At 48.6% G+C, this 24,803-nt stretch overlaps 1 protein-coding gene across 1 annotated transcript in view; it reads right to left on the bottom strand.

The window, feature by feature from the left end:
• Nucleotides 1-24,803, bottom strand: part of LOC135901443 (protocadherin-15-like) — a 320,018-nt gene that overhangs the window by 7,848 nt on the left and 287,367 nt on the right. Inside the window, exons 7-15 of the mRNA XM_065431252.2 lie at nucleotides 24,181-24,282; nucleotides 22,523-22,648; nucleotides 16,091-16,181; nucleotides 15,378-15,577; nucleotides 12,071-12,286; nucleotides 11,128-11,373; nucleotides 8,240-8,493; nucleotides 4,301-4,364; nucleotides 3,821-4,207 (exon numbers count right to left, since the gene is read on the bottom strand). Coding sequence (XP_065287324.1) covers nucleotides 3,821-4,207; nucleotides 4,301-4,364; nucleotides 8,240-8,493; nucleotides 11,128-11,373; nucleotides 12,071-12,286; nucleotides 15,378-15,577; nucleotides 16,091-16,181; nucleotides 22,523-22,648; nucleotides 24,181-24,282 — 1,686 coding nt within the window. The remainder of the gene's footprint in view (nucleotides 1-3,820; nucleotides 4,208-4,300; nucleotides 4,365-8,239; nucleotides 8,494-11,127; nucleotides 11,374-12,070; nucleotides 12,287-15,377; nucleotides 15,578-16,090; nucleotides 16,182-22,522; nucleotides 22,649-24,180; nucleotides 24,283-24,803) is intronic.

Here is a 24,803-nt window from a genome sequence, read left to right as displayed (position 1 = left end):
GCAAGAGCTCAGAAGTCTTCTCCGACGATACAAGGACTGCTTTTCGACTTCATCAAAGATTCGACAAACACCAGTTGCAAAGCATCGCATAATAACCGAAGAGTGCGCTCAACCACTCCGCCAGAGCCCTTACCGAGTTTCGACACGAGAACGTGAAGCTATTAGGCAACAAGTCGACGAAATGCTCCGCGACGACATCATCCAGCCGTCGAAAAGCCCGTGGGCATCCCCTGTGGTCCTGGTAAAGAAAAAGGACGGAACCCTGCGTTTCTGCGTCGATTACCGTCGTCTGAACAAGATCACGAAGAAGGACGTATACCCCCTCCCACGAATAGACGACGCATTGGATCGGCTCTGCAACGCTAAATACTTCTCGTCGATGGATCTCAAGTCTGGCTACTGGCAAATAGAAGTCGACGAAAGAGATCGCGAAAAGACCGCCTTCATCACCCCAGACGGCCTCTACGAGTTCAAGGTTATGCCATTCGGACTGTGCTCGGCGCCTGCAACGTTCCAGCGCGTCATGGACACGGTTTTAGCAGGATTGAAGTGGCAGACCTGTCTTGTTTACTTGGATGACGTCGTCGTCTTCGCCGGAAATTTCGACGATCACCTTAAGCGGCTTGCGACAGTATTAGAGGCCATCAAGTCATCAGGGCTCACCCTGAAGCCGGAAAAGTGTCACTTCGCTTACGATGAGCTTCTATTCCTAGGCCATGTCATCAGCAAATCTGGAGTACGCCCCGACCCGCAGAAGACAGCTGCCATCGCAAAGTTCCCGCAGCCAATCGACAAGAAGGCAGTGCGCAGATTCCTTGGCATGTGTGCCTACTATAGGCGCTTTGTCAAGGACTTTTCACGCATCGCTGAGCCTCTGACGCAGCTAACTAAATGCGACGTCGAGTTCAAGTGGGAAACGCCGCAGGCCGAGGCATTTCAAGAACTCAAACGACGCATGCAGTCGCCGCCCGTACTTGCGCACTTCGACGAACACGCCGATACCGAAATCCACACTGACGCCAGTAGCCTAGGCCTCGGCGCCGTCCTGGTCCAGAGAAAAGATGGACATGAACACGTGATAGCTTACGCTAGCCGGTCGTTGTCAAAAGCGGAAGGCAATTATTCTACAACCGAAAAGGAATGCCTCGCCATCGTTTGGGCTACAGCGAAATTTCGCCCTTACCTATATGGCAGGCCATTCAAAGTCGTCAGCGACCATCACGCCTTGTGTTGGCTAGCGAATTTAAAGGATCCCTCAGGACGGCTGGCACGGTGGAGCCTCAGACTACAAGAATACGACATCACCGTAACATACAAGTCCGGACGAAAACACTCAGACGCCGATTGCCTATCCCGCGCCCCCATTGACCCGCCGCCGCAAGATGACGAGGATGACGACGCCTTCCTTGGAATAATAAGCGCGGAAGACTTCGCCGAACACCAACGAGCGGACCCGGAACTTAAAGGCCTCGTCGATTATTTGGAAGGGCACACCGACGTTGCCCCCAGGGCATTTAAGCGCGGATTATCTTCCTTCACGCTTCAAGACAGTCTACTCGTGAAGAAGAACTTCTCGCCAGTCCGCGCCAATTACCTTCTTGTTGTCCCGTCAGGACTTCGTCCAGAAGTATTGCATGCCCTACATGACGATCCGACCGCTGGACACCTCGGATTTTCCCGGACACTATCAAGGATACAAGAAAAGTATTATTGGCCGCGCCTGACCGCCGACGTCGCCCGTTATGTCAGAACATGCCGAGACTGTCAGCGACGCAAGACACCGCCGACAAGGCCAGCCGGATTACTACAGCCAATCGAGCCTCCTTGCCGACCATTCCAGCAGATCGGGATGGACTTGCTGGGACCCTTTCCGACGTCAATAACCGGAAATAAGTGGATCGTCGTGGCGACGGACTACCTCACCCGCTTCGCTGAAACAAAAGCACTGCCGAAAGGTAGCGCAGCCGAAGTGGCGAAATTCTTTATCGAAAACATCCTGCTGCGACATGGCGCCCCAGAAGTCCTCATCACCGACCGAGGAACGGCCTTTACAGCGGAGCTCACCCAAGCCATTCTGAAATACAGTCAGACAAGGCACAGGAGGACAACGGCTTACCACCCGCAGACGAATGGTCTTACGGAGCGGCTGAATAAGACCCTCGCCGACATGCTAGCGATGTACGTCGACGTCGAACACAAGACCTGGGATGCCGTCCTGCCGTACGTAACATTCGCTTATAACACGGCGGTGCAAGAAACAACACAGATCACGCCGTTCAAGTTGGTTTACGGCAGGAACCCGACGACGACGCTCGATGCCATGCTGCCGCACGTAACGGACGAAGAGAATCTTGACGTCGCTACCTATCTCCAGCGCGCCGAAGAAGCCCGACAGCTCGCCCGCCTGCGAATCAAGAACAAGCAGAGGACCGACAGCCGACACTACAATCTCCGACGACGCTTCGTCGAGTACCAGCCCGGCGACCGTGTTTGGGTATGGACCCCTATACGCCGACGAGGACTGAGCGAGAAGCTTTTGCGTCGCTATTTTGGACCGTACAAGATCATCCGACGTATTGGTGCACTGGACTACGAGGTCGTGCCAGACGGCATTTCGCTGTCACAGCGGCGCCGCTCACGACCTGAAATTGTCCACGTTGTGCGGCTCAAGCCGTACCACCAGCGTTGACGAACTTTGGGACTTCGCGTAACTGACCTTTGGACTTTATTTCTTTTCGTTGTTTTGTTACTTATGTTTAATAAGTGTCCCTTTGTGTTTCGCTCTCTTTGTAGCATCGGGACGATGCTTTTTAAGAGGGGGGTATTGACACGTGTATTTATATTTATCGGGCGACCAGGTTTCACCGCCTAACAAATCTTATCGCGCAGCGCAGGACGCGCTTGCATGTATCCGAAGTTTCTGGAAAGTTATCGATGCTTCTATCCGCGTGTCTGTTGTCGCCGAACCTTGTGTTATCAGATTTCATCGCGTGACATGAATGGTGTAGAACTTTGTGGAAGACACGCGGGTCCCATCGGGTAATCTGGAACATTCGACGACTGATCTATAAAAGCCGACGCGCTTGACCCGCTGGTCAGATTTTCGACGATCGCCGACTGTGTTCGCCGCTATCGTTGTGCTTTAAGTGTACCCTGTTTTGTGGGCACAGGTTCGCCCAATAAAAGCTAGTTTGTCTTTCACAGTACTGCTACTGTGTTCTTAACGTCACCACCACGTGACAATATTATCAAGCGTGGCTTTCCTTTGTCTTACTAAAACGAGGTGGAAGGCAGAAAAAGTTTTTTAATGTATTGCTTCTCATGTGCTGCCCGTCGGGAAGTTGGTGCATAAACAAATCGACTATATGTAATTTTTTTTGTAGTTTTGTAATGCCGTAGCCGGATTCAGCATATGCTACAGGCAAACTCACAGTATGGCAGAACTTCAAAAGTGGAGCGATTGACATAGGACTAAAATCCATTCTGGTCCGCATCTCGCTAGGGTGAGAAGACCTATTCCTGGGCTATTAGGTTTGGGTGCATAGTTGCGAATCTGTAGACTGTCTATAGAGCCACTTCCCGCTAGCAGTGAAGTTCGGGAGAAACGTTTGTCGAAGCCCGGTGTCCGGTTTCGATATCGGCTACGCGTCTGAACCTCACTTCTGTTGCAGCTGCACCAAGGGGGATGCAGTTGTTTTTCGAATACGAACAAGAAAACAACTACAATATGTGAATTGCATTCCAAGAACCCACAGAGACGGGGGCATCTCGCCCCACTTTTTTTGGCCTCTGCTGGTCACCGAAAGATAGCGAGACCGACCTTGTTCGGCTGCTCGTCCTCCCAACTGAGTTTCTTGACCCTCCTGGGTATGGAGCCAATGGGCCACTGGACGCTGAGGAGCTTGCCGTTGCCCAGCGGCAACGGGCCGCCAGGGGACGCCGCGGTTCCGTTCCGCAGCGGCTCGAGCCTGCCATTGGACAGCGCCCCGCCGTTTTGCTGCGGTCGGTTGTTGTTGTTGTTGTTGTTGCCATTGGGTACGGGAGTGTCCGCACTGTCCGGCACCGTCTCCCGTTCACTCATGTCCTCGGTAGTGTCGTCCGACTTGGCATCGGACAGGTTGAAGATGGGGTTCTCGACACCCGCCAGAGGACGCGGAGGGTTGATCAACTTGTTAGCCGCACTGTGAGGCGCTTTTATCGTTGCCACCTGCACGTCCAGTTGCGATTCGGGTTGAGGATGATTTGCTCCCGCTCTAGATGCGCATTTTACGTCCCAAGTATACTCGCTATGCTTCCTTACCTTATTCAATGGCGTGTGGCCGTTCCCAGTGATGGAGACTGGCAGTCTGTTCCGGTACTTTTTGCTGAAAAGTAAGCAAGAGGAAGGTATTAAGTGTGCAGCTCCACAGTTCACAAATCATAAAGAATAATTAGCGATAGGCACATATTAAATAAAAAAAAATAATGTTTTTTTCAGTCTGAATTTGGTAATATTTGTATGCTGACTCCAAGTGCACAGAGAAGCCTCACAGTCAGATGCAGTATTGTGATGCTGCAAAGCTTTCTGGGATTGTGATTACTTTTAGCGGGGTCCCATTGTGAAGTACACTTATATTTTTTTAACAATGTGGCTCTATTTCGACTTATTCAGAAAAAAGTTCTCGTTGATAAAGCATGCACTCTAGAATGTTCCATGCATTAGACGAATGGGATCGTCTTAAGGTGTTGTTTTATTGAATTTGACAAAGAGTTCTTGAATCCAATCGCGAAACCTAGCTAGAATGCTATAGGTGCTTATTTAATTCTAAAGAATGGGCAGTTTTGCCCGAGTTGTGCACAAGCTCCTTCGACGGTGCTTTAACAATACGTGGAGGCGAGATGACACGACGAAACACAAGAGACAACTGATTCTGCGCAGCAGGAACGAAGACCTCGCAGATACCACGGGCGGCTTTAAAGAAAGGTTAATAACGAAAATTATTACGAATTTAAGAATGCGTTCTTGTGCGGACTAGGCGTTGGCTATGGAATATTTAAGAACGCATCCTTAAATGTTCGCACGAACATTTAATAGCTAAAATAACAACGAATTTCAGAACGCGTTCTTGTGCGGACTAGGCGTTGTTAAGAACGACCAGCTGCAGTGCAAGTTTTGCCGGCCAGTTTTGACAGTGGCGGCAACTTTCCTTGGCGTAACGCCAAGGAAAGTTGCCGCTCTACGCTCTAGCCTCGTCGCCGTTGTGACTGAATGAGTTCGGTGGGCCAACTATGGTTACCGAACCCACCAACGCGGACCTGATCTGCTATGAGTGGGGGAGTTGCCGCGGGACCGTTGTCAGACACCCCTTCCCACGCGCCGACCAAGACGCAAGACAATGGCTACCCGGCGCACTGCGCGGGTCGGCTCCGAGTTCTACGAGTTCCGAGTTCTAGTGTGTGTGTGTGTGTGTGTGTGTGTGTGTGTGTGTGTGTGTGTGTGTGTGTGTGTGTGTGTGTGTGTGTGTGTGTGTGTGTGTGTGTGTGTGTGTGTGTGTGTGTGTGTGTGTGTGTGTGTGTGTGTGTGTGTGTGTGTGTGTGTGTGTGTGTGTGTGTGTGTGTGTGTGTGTGTGTGTGTGTGTGTGTGTGTGTGTGTGTGTGTGTGTGTGTGTGTGTGTGTGTGTGTGTGTGTGTGTGTGTGTGTGTGTGTGTGTGTGTGTGTGTGTGTGTGTGTGTGTGTGTGTGTGTGTGTGTGTGTGTGTGTGTGTGTGTGTGTGTGTGTGTGTGTGTGTGTGTGTGTGTGTGTGTGTGTGTGTGTGTGTGTGTGTGTGTGTGTGTGTGTGTGTGTGTGTGTGTGTGTGTGTGTGTGTGTGTGTGTGTGTGTGTGTGTGTGTGTGTGTGTGTGTGTGTGTGTGTGTGTGTGTGTGTGTGTGTGTGTGTGTGTGTGTGTGTGTGTGTGTGTGTGTGTGTGTGTGTGTGTGTGTGTGTGTGTGTGTGTGTGTGTGTGTGTGTGTGTGTGTGTGTGTGTGTGTGTGTGTGTGTGTGTGTGTGTGTGTGTGTGTGTGTGTGTGTGTGTGTGTGTGTGTGTGTGTGTGTGTGTGTGTGTGTGTGTGTGTGTGTGTGTGTGTGTGTGTGTGTGTGTGTGTACGCCGTCCCGTGGAGAGGCGGCGTGTTTACAATGACTGGACGAACGTTTCCGTCCCCTTGGAATCAAGAGGGGACCGAGTGTTTTTAACCCGCTGTTGTGCGGATGCTCGACACACTTTCTTAAGCAGTCATGTTAGACTGAGACACTCTCTCAAGCAGTCGTGTTAGACTGACGTACTTTCTCTCAAAGTCATGCTAGACTGATGAACTGCATGTAAATACTGTAATTAAACCCTTATTCCTCGTTATCGAAGAGAAGCAGTCCTTCCCTTCATCAACATCCTCAGCGTGGATAAGTTGGACGACGGCATGGGCCAGCTACCTTCGAATTCATGCCGGACTCCAATCTTGAAAACGGGTTACGGGCGATGGGATGGAGTCCCCAATCCTGACAGCGTTGTCTACGGCATTTAAGAACGCGTTCTTAAATTCGTTATTATTTTCGTTGTTAAATGCTCGTGCAAGCCGCACCAGGCCTGTCACAACGCTGACGCGATGATGAATGCCGGCAGCCCAGTTACCCGCGTCGCATCTCGAGGCTAGCTATGACGGGTGAAGTCTTCTACGTTTTCGTTGTTTGATGCTAAGCCGACTATTACCTACATTATTCGTTTTAAAACAAATGCCTCGATAATCTTGATAATCAACATTGAAGTACGTGAGCTACAAATTGCGTGGAACAGCTGCATATAATACTGCCGTGTCTCTTCTTTAAGTATTAAAGCGATTGCGCTCAGAAGCCCGTGTCACAGAAAATCTTGCGTCGGCGGCGGCATACCGCGTAAGCGTCTAGCGTCCGTCGTCAAATGTCGCAACGACAAAAACGTTTTTCAAACCACACATAGCCAGGCCGTTCATGTGACGCAAGGAATTAACTGAACTAACTGAATTACTCAAGCTGATATATGTGAAAAAATCTAACTACTACTAATCGTAAACATACAGACATGATAGCTCTCGGATTGTAATTTGAATGTACGAGAAAACATAATTTTGTTAGAATAAAAACAGGAACATGGTTACGCGAAAATTCAAACAAACCTTTTTTTCTAGCGTTTGTACAATGGACAGACGGAATATGGCGTCCGCCATTTGCGCACGTCGCCGCGTAAATATCTCAAGAATCCGCGGAGCAGCGCCACCGCTTCCTTCGAAGCTTTCCAGATGGCGCTCGCCTCGGCCGCATCGCGGCCCACGCGGCCATGCATTTCTACCAGCATGCCCGGTTTCGTGCACAGGGTTCGCCACCAGCGTTTCCCGGTAAACATTATGGCTACATACGCTGCAGTTGCCGGGAAGTGTGAGAAGCAGTCAGTGATCTTTGAATGTTATCGCGTTCCACTCTTAAGGACGAAGCTTAAGCGTTCTCCAAATTCTTAAACAACGCAAACGCACAAGAGTTGCAAGTGTCTAACACAACACTTCTATATGAATTTTCAATTTTTCACGTCACGTGTCTTGATGACATCGAGGTAAGTGGACATCCCATCGCAAACAATGCTTGCTGAGGATGTCGAATGTGGCAAAAGTCACCAGCGCCCCACTTTGAATCTGTGCGTTGCTCGACTACCTTTAGACGTCATGTAACGCGACAGAGTGTACAAGGAATCTACTGGGTAATGCAGCTGTGAGCAATATGAAAGGAAATACGCCGTGCCAAAATTGTGTTTACGCAACGATTATTGGTAACGTATCTATTCGAACCTGACATGGTAACATGTTTTTTTTCCTTCTTTTTTGCCAGCAGCTTCACAGTGCAATATTTACTATCACTCAATATACATTTATGTTGGGCATGTGTGTTCTAAGCCCGGTCGCAGGATCAAATCCTGGACACGGCGGCCGCATGTCGATGGAGGCGAAATGCAAAAACGCCCGCGTACCGGGCATTGGGTGCACACCAAGGAACCCCAGGTAGTCAAAGTTAATCTGGAGTCCCCCGCTACGGCGTGCTTCATATTCATATCGTGGTTCCGGCACGTAAAACCCCGAACTTTTGGGTGCCGCGTGTGTTGACGTTGTTAAGCCCCCTACAGTTTCGCGATAGCAACGTGGCTCTTCGCTTTCGTAATTGATCGAGGTATTGCACTAAGTTGCCAGGATGGAGGACGCTTACTTCTTGAGTATGTACACAGTGAGCGTGATGATGATGAGCAGAAGGGATCCCAGCAGGGCGCCGAAGACAGCCATGAGCACGAAGCTGCCCTGGTCCCGCCTGGGCGCCAGCGCGCCGCTGCTCAGCACCAGGGCCTCGGGGAACTGCACCTCGACCAGCGCCGTGGACTTGCGGGGAGGGACGCCGCTGTCGGTCGCCACCACCACCAGGTGCGACCGTGAGGAGTTCAGGTACTCGAGATCCCGGATGCGCACCTATGAAAGACACGTGGCCCTCAGCACACGAACACATGACCTTCAAGGCTGTACTTTGTGCACGTTGTAAATAAATCTTGACTTGGCCTGGCGTGCGCCGAAGCACATGTGGCGCATAAGTCATTCTCCGAGGCACTCGGAGCATGGCGCTACTGAAGCGCAAAAGAATGCTGCAAATTTTGGAGCTTTATGTGTCTGTGACATGTAAGGTGGACATGTACAGTTGTTAAGTTGTAATGTAGGACTGTAGCACGGTTCTTAGTATACACGTGGTACTTGAAGACAAGCAACAAAAATAAATGAAAAGAAACGAAGTCAGGAACGAGCCTTGCTTGTTGTCTTACTTGCGCAAGGCAAGATCGCCATTGCAGGAATGCGCCCTTTACACTTTCTCGATAAGGATTCAGGATATATCCCCAGTGCATATGCCTATTCTGTTATTGTCGCCAGTGTTGGTTGTCTATGAATAATTAAAAAACCACTGACAATAACTTATCAACGCTGTAATTTCTTGATGAGAGGTCATCATTACGTTTCGCCTTCACAGTTTGCTGGTTATCACACAATGTCGCTTCACTGACCCGTACTATGCACGTTATTGCGACATTAATTATGCACAGGAGCTTCCAATGTGTTCGTTGGTATCGCATCCTGTGCGGTCGTACTTCTGGCAAATGGACGAAAGAATACAAGCCCACTGGCCATGGCAAATTACAGGCACTCTAATCTGCTGCACTACGCCCTTGATCTGTCGCTGCGTCATGTACATAGAACTTCCAAGCGAGTTAACAAGAATATTCGAGGTACAGCGTACTCGAGCATACACGTGTGTCAGCACAACATAGTTTCGTGAGAACACCTGGTTACCGCTCTTCTCACAGATTTTCTGACTGTAACTCCTGCTTGTTTGATAGTACATTATCTTCCCTCGATCTTCTGCTTAATATATAAACAAACGTTCTCTAAACGTTTTGGTTAAAGTAAATGCTTAGCGTCACTCCAGCTTGATTGGCATTAGCACGGGACAGCGGGGACATCGGGACAGACAGAGAGACGACGAGGCGTCTTAGATCGTCCTATCCTGAATTCGCCAACTGCTCAAGCGAAAAAGGAAGAGGCAGCGAAAGCAAGAAGAGGAAAGGCAAAGAGGTCAGCCAGACGAACGTTCGCTTTGCCACCCTACACGGAGGGTAAGGGCAAGGAGGAATAGAAAGGCGAAGGGGGGCGAGTATTTCTCGTACGCGAGTAGACACACACAGCAGGATTACAAACGCGCTCACAGAGCGGTGCACTTCAAACACGGCACGCGTGCGGCAATAGCTTTCTTTCTTTCTTTCTTTCTTTCTTTCTTTCTTTCTTTCTTTCTTTCTTTCTTTCTTTCTTTCTTTCTTTCTTTCTTTCTTCCTTTCTTTCTTTCTTTCTTTCTTTCTTTGTTTATTTATTTATTTATTTATTTATTCCTTTCTTTTCTTTTCTTTCTTTGCGCTAGCGACGAATACGGACAACTCGCAAAATGTTCTGGACATTTTCTGAGTCATTGGAAGCATAGCCGCATCCGTCCTGCTGCGAAAAAAAAAAGAAGCAAGTTATTATCGCACTCATGTCGTTTTTCAATGCACAGCCCTGAGGGACTGTGTGATCCTGTGTGACCCTGTGTGACTTGACTCCAAAGTCAAGCTGATGTAACGTGGTGTCGAAAGCAAGGCGTTGGACATCGCATCGAGGACAAGTACAAAAGAGGTGCTCCATGATATTCACACATTAACAGGAGCCGCATGTCTGACTGTCAGTCTTTCTTTTGCGAAAAGGAAATGAAAAAGTCTTAACGATTACGAGTTCGAATTCATGGTGAGTTACGCAAACCAGTACAAATATTTACGACAGGATGAGGAAAAAAAATATGCAGCTCCCACACACTGCGGAAATCGATGTTATGCGAAGCATGCTGCAGATATATAGCTGGCTATCTTGCCTCGTTCGGTGTTCCTGAGAGCGTTACCAGGTGGACCAACGTGTTCGCGTAAGGCGAGCAGTTGTGCGCCTGAGGTGAACGTGTGTGTGACGACAGCAGCAAGACGACGGCGGTGACAAAGATCGTGTGACGGCTACGGCACGATTTGTGCTCCGGACGTACGACGCAATTTTGCAACACACCGATTGTTCGGTTGCAAAAGGGCAAGCTGTGGCAAGGGGAGAATTCGAGAAACTGGCATTTGACGCCCGCGGCAAACGCGCCAAAGCAATAATCCGCTTCGTCAAGAGAGAAGTACTCGCGCGACTGTAGCCTAACTGTCAGAGCATCAGGCTGTTGTTCTGGAAGTGAGACGTTCGATACTACCATGGGCCACACTTTTTACCGAAGAGGTTCAGAACGAGGCGAGGCGAGAACCTACCTACCTAGCACAAAGCGCCTGTAATGTGGCGAATAATGCTTCGCATTAATGCAAGGAATGACAAGGAAAGGTGACGACCCAGCGCTTTGCTTCTACATGCACTAGCCTGCGTCATGCACTTCAAGCCACGAAACGCCATCTTTCCCACCTGATATGTTCATCCATTCCTCCATGCCAGTAATCACCGGCATAATTCACTCACGGCTTTACCGGGCTCTAGTGCGCAAAGCATCCCACTCACCTCGCCGCGGTTGTTGATGGTGAAGAGGCGCGCTGAGGGCCCGTCGATGGCCAGCTGCACCGAGTCGCCGGCGTCGGCGTCCGATGCTTCAACTCGACCCACGAGCGCCCCCTGGCGCACGGTGTCAGGTTCGGTGAGTACGAACGAGTAGCGCGGCTGAGCGAACTGCGGGTCGTTGTCGTTCACGTCCAGCACGCTCACGTTGACGCGCGCAACGTCGCTGTGCTTGCCGTCGGTAGCCAGAACCTGCGGGGGCAAATACGGCAACGCGACGGTTTATGTTGCAGCACGCATTACTTAGAATTGCATGACGATGGCCAAACACATCCAGTACACACTCACAAAGGTTTTCACAAGCTTGTCAAACAAGATGTGGCTGAAATTTTTTATTTCTACTCGCGCATCTTCAGAAGCTCAGCAGGCAGTGGCAAGGCGTACTTTTTGCCTGAAGCGGGGCACAAGCTTAAGAAATGTCAAGTCAGATCTTCTGCCAGTTGTTTCGTTGCAAATCTATCGTCGAATTGCTAGACGCTACTACGAAAGAGGTTCTTGTTTTAGCTCTTGAGGAGTGTTTTAGAATTTGGAGCTTTGTACTTTGTGACGCAACTGAGGCCAACCAGCTAAAAAGAAAAGGTCGATGCACACAAATCTATGGAGGTGCTTCCTTTAAGGCCAGTGACATAGTGCTGCACTCTGTTACGCTTATCTTGGCAGCTAGCGAAAACGTACACCGTCTTCACGTGAGCTCTGGGCGGCACTTAGAGGAGACGTTAGGTAATACTTCATATTTTTCAGGTTTTGATTATGCAAATGCAGAGGCGCAAATTAGAAACTACCGAGTCCAAATACTTCTTCGTCACGAAACGGAAACTTCGCGGTGTGCTTCAAGCGTGTATTTCATTTGTGGCTGCCTCGACGCCAATCACGAGGAACGCTGACTGACCTGCAGCATGTAGAGCTGCTTGGCCTCGTAGTCGAGCGGCTGGGCCAGGATGAGCTCGCCCGAAGCGTGGACGGCGAACGAGGCCGCGTCCCCGCTGCCGTCGTCCATCAGCTCGAAGCGTACGCCGCCCTTGTCGGCGGCACCGCGCGTCGTCTGCATCGTCAGCACCGCCTGGCCGGGAGGGGTGCTCTCGAGCACGCGGGCCTCGTACTCGTCCTGCGCGCAGGTCGGGAAAGAGAGTAAGCCGCACCGCGTGGTTTAGCTGCCTGCCCGATTAGCCTTGCATGTGGCTACGACGATTACCCGCCGTGGTGACTTAACGGCTATATACGGCGTTGCGCTGCTAGATCTGAAGTGAAGGCGCGACAACGACGGTGGACGAAGAAGGAACACACACACACACACACACACACACACACACACACACACACACACACACACACACACACACACACACACACACACACGCACACACACACACACACACACACACACACACACACACACACACACGCACGCACGCACGCACGCACGCACGCACGCACACACACACACACACACACACACACACACACACACACACACACACAGGTCTCGAGGTCGCGGGTGCGATCCCCCGACGCGCTGGTCGGATTTAGATGGGGGCGAAATGCAAAAAGCCTGTGCACCATGCATTAAGTGCACGCAAAGTAAACCTGCTGGTCTAACTATAAATTAATCCCGAGTCCTCTTTTACAACGTGTCTCATAATTAGATCGCGGTTTCGGCACATAAAACCCCAGAATTAATTTTGTAGCTGCAATGGCTGTATTAAATTTTCATGGTGGCCCCATCGGAAATGCGCATTACCCCATATCAACTAATCTCACATGAAGATAAGGGGTTCCCAAATAAAAACATGTATGTTCTCGTGCATCAGGTAGGGAAAGTCCAATATGATTATATGAAAGTTTGAAGAACCCATATAAAAAACCGTACAAACTATGGGCTACGGCCCATATGATATGCGGGAACATAAGAGTATCCATTATTCAAGTCCCATATGATTATATGAGGTTATGGAGATCCCATATAAAATCCGTATGTTCATCTAAATCATGTGGAGCTTTTCCCATGTGATACATGAGAACATATATATCCAATATATATGGGAACATATATACCATATATCATAGGAGCACATGGCGTTTTATTACGCGTGCGATATTCTTACCAGTAGAGTATGCAGCGGCGTGGCGTTTTATTTTCAATTGCCATATGTCAGTATAATCGCATGAGACTTGCCTATACAATATACGGGAACAAACGATTTTTGTATAGGACCTCCTATGTTCATATAGACCATGCCCCACATGATATACGGGAACATAAGGGCCTCCATTATCATACGGAAAACTTGGATATAATTAAATGGGATTATTGGATATGGGGCACATTGATGTTTTCGACATGGGAGGGTTCAGCTGTGAGTTATGAAATATGAGTAAAAATAGTGACCCACAGTGCTGAAAAATAAAGAAAAAACATTACGTTCAGTCTTCGAACACTACAATCTGTGTCATGGCCTATAGGTAGGTTTTCCTAGCGCATACTTGTACTTTACGAAGCTTCAATCACGCCGGTTGCAATAGTACTTGTCATTTACATCAGAGAGCTACACTTTTCATCAAACAGCGATGAATTTTATATGATCAGATCAACGGTGGGCCGTGTTTCAATGCCGAAGTATCGCTCGCCAGGAATGATTCGCGATAAAATTATATCGTTCATCTAACCTGGAATTCAACCGGAGCTAGACCACTCCATTGTGGGTTGTGTAATTCAACGGATAATTTTAAAAGGTGCACGTACGGTTTATGCTAATCGCTAAAACACTGTATTATATTGCTAGTCTGTAGAAACAGTGTCGCATATCAAAGTGAGCGCTAAAATGGTGGGAGATCACTTTGGTCCAACAACAGAAAATTTGTATCCGCTGAATACAGCCTTGATCTCGTGAAACTATAGTGTAAATACGGAGCTTCGTTATAGCTTCGGTTCACGTGCTATAAGGAAGGTTCACTGTTCATGGTTCACGTTGTGCAAATTAGATAGCTCGTCATTTATTTCTTGTAAACGGAGTCCAATTTCATAATTATTGTCGTGTTCACCATATTTATCATAAACATTACCCTGTTTTCATGCCCACTGCGGGACGAGGGTCTTTCCCACCGATCACCAATTCCCATTGTTCTGCGTCAGCTGGCTCGATTCTCACAAAGCCTGCAAGTTTACTGATTTCATCACACCATCTAATTATTGGCCGTCTTCTAGTGCGCTTCCTTTCACTGGGTACCCATTCTGTAACCCTAATGGGCCACGGATTATCTGCCATAAGCATTACATGTCCTGCCCAACTTCTTCTTCTCCTTAACCTCTTAATCTACTCTTATGGATGGAAGACAATTAAATTAATATATCTTTTCGCCCCTATACAGAAAAAATGCTCCTTTTGTTAGCAAAAAAATAGTGCTTGTATAGACTAGTGCAGACCACAAGCACAGCGATGGCGCGGCTTTGGATGAAGGAAACTACGAGCCGTTGAGTCTCTATTCCTCAATCAAATTGTGATAGCTGCGCAAACCTTTGCCGAACAGCCAATGGGAGTCTACGCCATTGACGGTGGGTAAAAAAAAAAGAAGAAAACACCCGACGCTGGTTTGTCACAGACCATGCTTCCTCTACGATACATGGCGTACATACGGTCATCATATGATGACGGCTAGAATCTGTGGAGAGAACAAGCAGGATTATTTTTTTTTTTGGTTTCATGTTGCTGAATACAGCGCGCAATAAGGCCTGTGATGTATTGCCTTACTGCGGAGAACAGCACCGGTTATCCTTATAAGTTCTAGCTTCTCTTTAAGATTGTACAGCTGCTCATCTACAAAACGTAATTGAAAGTAGTAATGCGAATGAACATCTGTGCACGTGATATCGGTGCCTCTTTCGAGCTGACAGTCGGGCAACAAAAATTTTAGTGCTCAACCATAGATGGCAGTTGCATGAGCCTGTTGTTTAGAGAGCACGGCAGAAAACTCACGCGTCGGTTGTTAGACGAACGGCAGCAAATTAGCCTTGTCCACTAAGTTTATATAGCATTGCTCTGATACACTAACGCACATTTCATCTACAGAAAAAAAAACAGCAAATTCAATTCATGATTTCGAACTGCTGATTTCAGTATTCGTGAGGGTTTTGAAGAGCCGACATGTGGACTTCGATAGCGATTCGCTCAGTGGTCGCCAGTAAAAGGCACACGCCTCACCTGGAGGAAGTGCAGTTCATGGGGCGGGAACCTGTCGGCGGTGAGCGTGAGCGTGGTGAGCGTGAACCGATCCGGGTTGTCGTGCTGCGTGGCTCGCACCACCAGCGTCACGGGCAGCGCGAATCCCTCGGGCAGCGGTCGTGCCAGGGACACGTGACCCGTCTGTGGGTGCAGGTCGAAGTACGAGTACTCGGGGGCATCTGCACGACGTGGGCAACAGATCGGGAGAGACGATGAATACAGATGTTAATGCTACCGCTGTTCAGTTTATGTCAACGGATGAATGCGCAGACGTACGATGATGCCTGTCTCAAGCAAGATTTATTGCGCGTTCTCACAGACACTGCTGTCAAATATGACCGCTAGACGATAAAAATGGCCGCCTAACACCAATACCACCGTTTCTAAAGATCACTGGCTTTACTGAAAGTTGGTCCCGCGGATAGTGAGCATGTTTAGTCTCTCTTCCTCTCATTCACCGTCACACACACAGCACATTTCGTGCGCTGCTTACCACCGTTGTCGTTTCATTATAGAATTAATGTGGTGAAGTTATTAGCCCGAAAAGTGGTTCTGCAGAAGCCGATAATAACACCTCCGCACACTCCCTCCCCTCCCCCGTGGCGTGAAATATCCTGAGAATGTGAGTCGCATTAAAACCTGGCCATGCAGCTTTAAAGATGTACGCTTTCTTGTCGCCACCGGAATCGTACCTGAATTGAAGGTGTACTTGATCGGCGCCCTGATCTCTTCGTCGGGGTCTTCGGCCTCGATCTTGCTTGGCTTCACGTCGAGTGGCGTGCCCTGCAAGCAGACAGTCTGCGTTACACATGCTACACGACCATTTCTTTGACAAATGCCTATGTCAAAGAAGGTAAATCCTAAGAAAAGCAACAAAAAACAGAAAAAAAGACACAAATAAAATAACGGCGCACATGGCAAGAACAGCAACATTACATGATGGTTTCGTTGTCAGCAGCAACAAGCAGGCTATATGCAGAGTAAGGATTTCGATAGAGCTTCGCTGTAGTCATGAGCAGTGGATTAGATCCAGAGAACAAGACGAGTGCTCTCTCCTAGTTGGTCCCTTTGGCATTAGAGTGAGATATCTAGAGCCGATCTCCAGAGCCGATCTCAGAGTTAAGAATGCTATAGATATAGTGAGAGCAATCCATGGTAAGTCCAAGAATGAGAGCTTAACGCTCTTCTTTTTCCATCGGATGCATGCACGTAGTATTCAGTAAGCAGGGCCTAATGAAGTCTTTCCAAAAGTTTGCTATTCTTTCGCTCCTCAAAGATAACAACGATATTTCATCACGACGCTTTCTCATTGCGGTCTTTGGCAGCAATACGTTTCTTTCAACGCAACAAGTGCTTTTTTGTGCGTGTTTTGGTACTCTAATTAATATTTGATTTCTTAAATCCGGTGATGTTGGTGAATATCGGAAAATGGTCACTGCCCATCATGTCCGGGGTCATTGTCGATGAAGCCAAAAGCTCTGTAAACGTAACACGAGGTCGACAGTACTCCATGAACCGATGACTGAAGAAAGCCGGTTTGCCATGGTTCCCCACATATAAGTCAGCAGCATCCGCGGCTGCTACAAATTATTTGCTTCAAACATATATATTATTATCTCCCCAGAGCGAATGATGTACGTTTCAATCGTCACAGATTATTCTAGGAGGCGAGCAACGAATGCAAAGGTCTTTTATAAACCCCTTCATGGAGACCTTCCTTCGTGGACTTATGCACGCCGACAACACACTGAGTTTTCGGTTTCCTAGGCACACTTGCACAGCAGCGACTTCCAAGAAGGTTGAGCAAAGGTCTTGAACTGTTAAGGCGACGTGAGGTATTTTTCGCCTGCTGTATATCATGACACTTCCATTTGTAAGTGACGGTACGCTCGGATTGCCGTGCCTGATGTGCCCTGGGATCGTCCTTCCATTTCGGAGACCAGCTTCCGAGAGGGCTAGAATTGGTATAGGGAAGTCTCGAAGGAAAAGACTAAATTCGCACAGACGCTGTAGAATACCGACGCAGTTCCATTGCATTAATAAGGGCACTTTTGAACGGCGGAATGGGCCAAGTGGGCGATAAATTGTCAATATGCTACTAAGGGTATGTGGAAGTAGAGAAGAGTATTACTGACTGAACAGCCAGCATTGCTTCAAGCATATCCTTCGTTAAACTCTCGGGCATGTCGCGACGTGCGAGCGCAGTGCCGTGAGCAAAGCACGTATCACATTCTGGCAGCTTTCCTGCTGACCGCATCCAGGTGGTACCTGAGGTCGATTCATTGCGTATGCTTGCAACCTTCGAACCCAAGACAAACATATTATTGCTTCGCTGAGCAGCTGTCCGTGCAGGACATCGGCCGTAACTGGTTGGGTGGTCGCCGCCGCAGTTAGCACGCAAAAGTATCTTTACTTGCACACGTCTTAAAGTCCTGAGGCCCCCACAGCGCTTACATCTCTGTTCCATATGACAGTACTTAGCTATATGTCCGAATCGCTGGCACTTAAAACAGTGAGGTGTTACCTCTGCGTAGTCGAGAAGCTCGTGTCAGGTAAAACTGAGGTTGATCTTCTCCGGGCGTTCAGAATTTGGAGCAAATGTGAAAACCACAGAGTAAGTACGCATTGACTCCCATTTTCGACTCTCACGGGGTTTGGACCCGACGGATGATTCTTGTTGCATGGAATACTCCCTGAGTCCTCGGGAAGGTGAGCAGCTCTTCATGCGAGTACCATTTTGGGACTCCTCTAACAAACAAGGCACGTATTTTTCATATAGCTGTGCGGGGCACGGGCAGACATGGCTATACCGCCGATATTCTTGGTCTCTAGAAGGACGTTAGCTTGTCCTTCTGTCACTACATGCCAAAGCAATGCTCCCTGTGCTGTGACCTCGCTCTTGACTAGGGATCCACCTAGAATAGTTTCAATCCCAGAGTATAGGACAACAGGGTTCACTTGCCTTAAATCAGCTCTTTTTGATGCTGGAGTGTTTAGCTCTGGAATACCGACCGTCCTGTCTCTACGATGGCGCAGAGTTCGAAAGCCACCCTCGCCCATATCTTGGTCTGAAAGGTTCGCCACGTTGTGGTCCGCGATGATTGTCGACTCGTTCTCAGAATTCCCAATGTCTTGCCGCTTGCATTCAGGCATGCTTGTGCAAACCAGCTGGGGTTTCTGACCCGGCGTCACCCCTTGGCAGGTCCTGGCGGAGTGCTCATCGGTACCAGATTGAGTCCTTCTAGCACCTTTTGAGGTGGCGAGTGGGGCAGCACCCGTCGGTCTCCGATGCGGAAGGTACCTTTCCGAGTCGTCCGACGTCTTGAACGGTTCCGGTAAGCTACCCGTTGCCGTTTGCAGAGTACAACTGGAGACATGACCATTCTCGTTTTCGCTACAGCGACCGCACAGACAGTGATCGACTAGCATACAAATTACAGGCGCGCCCGCCTGCGTTCTCGACATTGTACGCAACAGTGTTATTCTTACTGAACATCTATAGATGTTAACGTCGTCTGAGAATATGAGGAAGGGTACTAGCGCAAGCATATCTCATTTTCTGTGGCGCATTATGTGAGTAGACAAGCATTTCTTTTAGTGATTTGAAGTTGCTTCGTGGATTGCTTCTGAATGCAATCATGATTCTAAAACATCATTCGCTAAAAACAATGACAAGAGAGCAAGGCAATTTTGTCTGCTCATGTCCCAACCACGCTTGCGGTCATCTATTGTGGTCAGTGCGATCAGTCAACGCAGTGGCATTCTTGCGGAACGTTTTTATTCAAACCCTAGTCGGGAAGCTTTTGCTGACCAGTCACCGGTACTCAGGATGCGACGACCGTTTTAGGGAACTCCCGCGCCCCTAATCCCCTCCTGTTTTACGCTTCCGCCCCAAACTACAAAAGGTGAGAGATGTAGTCGCGATTCGTAGCTCAGATTCAATTTTACCACCATTTATATGAAGATAATGTAAGATTAGTTAGGTTGCGCACAGGTTTCCGAATGAGTTGTTTGAAGAGATTGTATGTATTCGCACAGTTTAGGGGATAGGACAAGGTAAGGGCGGAAGTAAAACGTAACCAGCGCATATAATTCGACCGCAAAGCCCATCACACAAATGCACGTTTCAGAAGATAAAGTGAAAGCAGCACTTACGCGTGTAATACGCGCCACCTAGCGCTATTTGCAATCTTTGTGCAGCTTTGTCAGTGTGCATTGTCATAGACAGGAGGGAAATGGCGTAAGCATTTCCTCAACCTAATGAAACCACGGCTCCGCCATCAACACCACTTGCTCACGCAGACTCAACTAACTGAACTGACAGCGTGATAATCTATAGTTCATGTAAATAAAAAGTCAACTGACCAAAAGATCATCGCGCTCCTGCTGCTGCCTCTTCGGCGTTAACGACAGGAACGCGTGCCTTGCCCTACGGGCCTTCTCCAGCCGCGCGCAGCCAGCAGAGCAGCGCACCACCGAAAGACGCGACGCCTCCTCCCGCGCCGGCGAAACGGTGAGCGCGACACGGTCACTGAAGCCGGGGGCCGCTCCCGGCGACAAAGCGAATCGGCTGCGGGGGTAACGTTCGCGACCGAAGGTCATCGTCGGATATGCTTCGGGTCACGGTACGGGTGTCGCGAAGAAAAGACACCCAGCCTAGCCCTCTTCGCCGAGCGCGCTCAGGCGCGGGACCACGGGCCACTGAGCGGCGGAGGGCTTCGGGCGAGCACGTACCCTCGGGCTCGCGCGAGCATCCTCGCTCGCGCTCTTGCATGCGACGGAACGCTGCCGATGCGGTGTCCGTCGCACGCATGGAGAGAGCGCCCATGCTGCATGCTATGCACGCTGCCCGCATACGCGACCCACGGAGCGATGACGGCGCGCGGCCGCGTCACATCTCAAGTCCCTGACGCAGCCCGTGAGTGTGACACCGGTGTCCCCCATTAGCAATGCCACGGACACCTTCGTTTCGCCGCTCTGCTCCTCCGACTCTTGAGTCTGCCGATTTGCCCGAGCGCCGGACCTGAGCTGGGGTAGACAAGGACGAGCGCAAACTACAGGGTGGTAATAAGAGAACGTGGCGGAGGGTAAACAGAATATCCGGAGAATATCCAAGAGTTACGGTTAATGGCAGCCGTGATTTGTGCAGAAAGAAATGTGTCCGTGCAGTATAAATAAAATGCGCAAGTTCATACACGAGCAAGTTTCAAGGTAACGCATAGACGCATAGCCCTTTCACTTTCGAAGGAGCCACTACGGCTCCACGAGTACTGCTTTAACATTTGATTACCTTGTGTGAAACCAGCCAGTTTTCGCCTCTCTGACTAGCTATATTACCACTTCTTTTCCTCTCGCGACACTGGTATCACGTAATTAAAGTAATGCAACGAAATTTTCATTAGTGACAAACCTATATAAGCTCATGTCACGTAACGTAGTAATCGTAGCTTTAAAGTTTTGTACATTTTCTTTCGTGTCACAAATTACAGCTCTTGAGCTTCCTAATGAAGAGTCCAAGGCGCCGCTCATACTTTCATTATCCGATGTTGAGTGTGACAGTCATTTAGCCGCGTGCTAGCCACCTTTTTTGTTGTTGTTGTTTTCCTTCTATCGCCCAAGCGGAATATTTCCTGACGGCTTTCAGTGTATGACCAGTGGTGGTATTATTATTATTATTATTATTATTATTATTATTATTATTATTATTATTACTACTACTACTACTACTACTACTACTACTACTACTACTACTACTACTACTACTACTACTACTACTACTACTACTACTAGAAGCCCACAGCCTTCGGTAGGCGTATCAAAGGTCAGCCTGGTTCAAGAGCGCTGAAGCCTGGACTGACGTCGCAGGCATCCCCGCTCCACCACCATCGTCACGGTCGCGTAGCGACGAACGCGCGCGGCATCCGAGAACAAGAGCGTCGTCGCACGCGTGGCGGCGCATGGCCGTCGGGGAGAGCCCTTTGTTCTTCGGGTGGCAGGACCAGGAGGGGCGTGGCGTTAATGAAAGTTTGCGTTTCGCCCCTCACGCCAAGGCGGCGTACATCAGGAGGGCAGAGCACGCGTCGTGACAGCGGATCCGCTCCTATTTCTTGTTTGTCGAGCAGGCCTTACTTATACTCACGCGACAGAGGCTTCTTGTTTTCTTCTATCTTCCTCTCCTTGTTTTTTCCTCCTTCTTCTCTCTATTGTGTGTCCGCGGCAGACAACGAACACGCCTGCGATGACGTAGTCCCGGAGGTTATTGTTGCCCGGGTATATGCGGACTCGCCTGATTCAGGGTGTTACGAAAAGTTGACGCTCTCGCTGAAACGGCGTATTGCGCCGACCAAGCTGGCGGTTGTCTCTTTTCAAGACCACCTAACACTTTCCATCCGACGTTATGCGGAGGAGAAGTGCAAGAGCCAAATTCGAAGTTCAAACGGGAAAAAAATGCCAAAGTGCTGATTGCTTACTGGTTCCATGAGTGCTCAGAAGCCGGTGCTCTCTGCTTCTTACTACGCTCATTTTCGATACATAGGTTTTCGCAATGCTAGGAATGTGGACACATGAGACATTGCGCAATGAATTCTTGTACTACTGCAATGTAACATCACTACTTCGACATCGGTGATTCATCATATACTGTTCTCCGGATTCCACAAATGTCTTTCTCTATTTGCCACTATGCCCACGAAACTGAAACGAAGGAAGCAATAGACATTGGGGGGGGGGGGGGGGACGTTTTCATCAGATATTAATGCGCTGCGATATGCCGCGATAGACGGGAAGCATGCCGGTTGTTTATCAGTACAGTGACATGCAGCAACAAAGGAACTGTTTGCGCTCTTTTACACCATGTCGAGAGGTTTCAGTAATATACCTAGTTGAGGTCTGGTCGTATCGCGCTCATACCAAGGTATGTGACGCACAACGTGGCGTCTCCCTTCCTTACTGTCAAAATTCAGTGTCGGCTGGTTTCGCGGAAATCATGTAACGGAAGTCTTGCTTCTCTCCCCATCGCACTGGGACTCATTTAAACATTTTTTTTTTCTGTCACTGCGCACTGCGTGCCAGCACAGCTTTTGCGAGGCTTGACTTTGAAAATAAGAAGGAGCGCATCGTCTCACCACGCGGATGTTGTCGTGCAGCTGGACGAAGTACCTCTCGGCCAAGAACCTGGGGTTCTGGTCGTCAGCGTCGTGCACCACCACCACCAGGGTTGTGTGCGAGCTCTGCGGAGGGTTGCCCTGGTCCTGTACGAGAGAAAGCGATCAGCATCGGGCCACAGGCTCGCGTCTCGGTATTTATGTTTGGCACACTTTGCCAAATTCATAGCTTTCTGCACTCCGTCGTATGAACAACCTGTTTCTGCAACACACTTGATGCAGAGAGACATGGCCGTCCTTAAGGGTAGTAATGAAATGGATCATTGAAGGTTCGTGAAAAAGGAATATAAAATCAGCATTATCTACAAGGTAATGTCATGATTAGCAGTAATATGATTTGATCTGAAATGCTGGGTCCTTTGTTTTGTGCTGTAAACAATGGTCAGCGCACATGCACGAATTCTACCTGCAATAGAGCTTATCAGTCTGCTAGAGGAAATTTCTCACAGCTGTTTAGAGCTCCCAGCAGTAGGTACATAGAGGACTTGGCATGGAGACAGAATCATTCAGGGTCCTCAATCGTTCTTTCATAAAACTGAAGCTCTACCTTTGTAGTACGGCTCCAAAGCCATGAATCTGTGGGAGCCTTGAACGATGCAGATTCATTCGTTCATTCATTTTATGCACCAGATAGCACTAGATGGCTACCTGGGCTAAACGCTGTAGAGACAGCTTGACAAAGGTCCAGGTATATCCGTTACAAGGAAGGTACAGCAACCAAGCAAGAAAAAAATGCAAACAGAAGCCTATATATTAATGCGTATGTGTTGTTAACAGAGTAAGCATCAGCAACAAAAAATGAAATAGAGTAACGACCATATGAAGCCGAAGCTCAAGAAGCAGATACATATATAAGCAACATGCACCAAACAACTATCACAGCATTTTCACAAAAATCACTCGCAATTTAGCTTTCGAGGTGTACTGTGTTTCTTTGCAGTTATTTAGTATTGAATGAAGATTATGCTCTAGCATTTGTCATTGATTGTCTGTACTAAAACGTCATATACACCTCATGTCCACGCCACGTGTATTTATAAGAGGCCTATGTTCATGTAAGGCAACCGTTCTTTCTAAAAACTGCCTAAAATTTGGTTTGAAAATTAAAAAGACGGAAGAACAAGGTAGTCATACATTTTTTATGTTGATTATGCTAAATTTTTGAAAAGCGTTCACAGCAGATTCATAATACTCAAGGCTGGCAACACAATAACATAATAGCAACATAATAATAATAATAACATCACTTCTTTTCACTATAAGAACTTTTTTGTCTGTTTTATTTAGTTCTTATTAGTCAGACTAGGCTACAATAATTAATTCGAGAAACAAATAATACATAACATATTTTATTTTATTTTTTACGTCTGAAGGAAGAAACCGTCCCTCAAAACTACATCATCTATGACTGCCCTGTCACCTTCTGGCTTCGATTTATTCTTTCCTCCTCATTCTGAAGGAATGTTTGTCAGCCAGCGAGCAAAGAAAGCCTATAGAGATACGCTAACACCGTTCTTTGGCTTCTGTAACCTTCTTTCATGCACGAGCAGACTCTGTTTCCTATTCGTCCGAGTCTGTGGAGTCCAGCGCAAAGAGCAGCACAGCGCGCGGTGGCTCACCTGCGCCCTGAGAGTGACGGTGAACTTTGGCAGCGTCTCGTGGTCGAGCTTGTCCTGGAGCACCAGCGAACCCTCGAGCCGGTTCTCGAACGCCAGCAGGTGCTGCGCGTGAGAGCATTGGGAAAGCTTGTAAACAGGGCACAATGTCACGTGTACTTCGCCATTCTCGAGTTCTTTGTCCATCGTGCTTTGGTGGAAAGGTTTGTGTAGAGAAGTCTAAAGCAGTGTCACGGAAATGGCGCCACTGTGGCATGATTTGTCGTGGCAGTCTGCAAACCTCGAAAGAATGTGCAGCTTCTGGTGAAGACGTAATGATAAGGACAAGTCTTCTTTCTGACACGTGTGGATGGGTTGACACATTGCAATAGGCGCCAGCACAAGCAGCCAGCCGGTAGCGCTTGCTTCAAGGTCAGCTCCCATTTAAGAGACTCTCGACAATGGTACAGACCCGCTGCAGATAGCACCGCCCGAATGTTTTGGACAACTTGGAAAAGAAGTTACGATGTTTAGTGTCCCAAAGCAACACACAGGCAATATTACAACGGCAATAGTGCAGAACCTAGCTATTAACCTTGACAACTTTGACAACGCGTGACAACCTTGACAACGCACAAATGTACAAA

Source organism: Dermacentor albipictus, chromosome 1, assembly GCF_038994185.2.
Source record: "Dermacentor albipictus isolate Rhodes 1998 colony chromosome 1, USDA_Dalb.pri_finalv2, whole genome shotgun sequence".
Taxonomy (NCBI): Eukaryota; Metazoa; Arthropoda; class Arachnida; order Ixodida; family Ixodidae; genus Dermacentor; species Dermacentor albipictus.
Note: the sequence above shows the minus strand (reverse complement) of the source record. Positions and strands in the feature narration are given on the sequence as shown.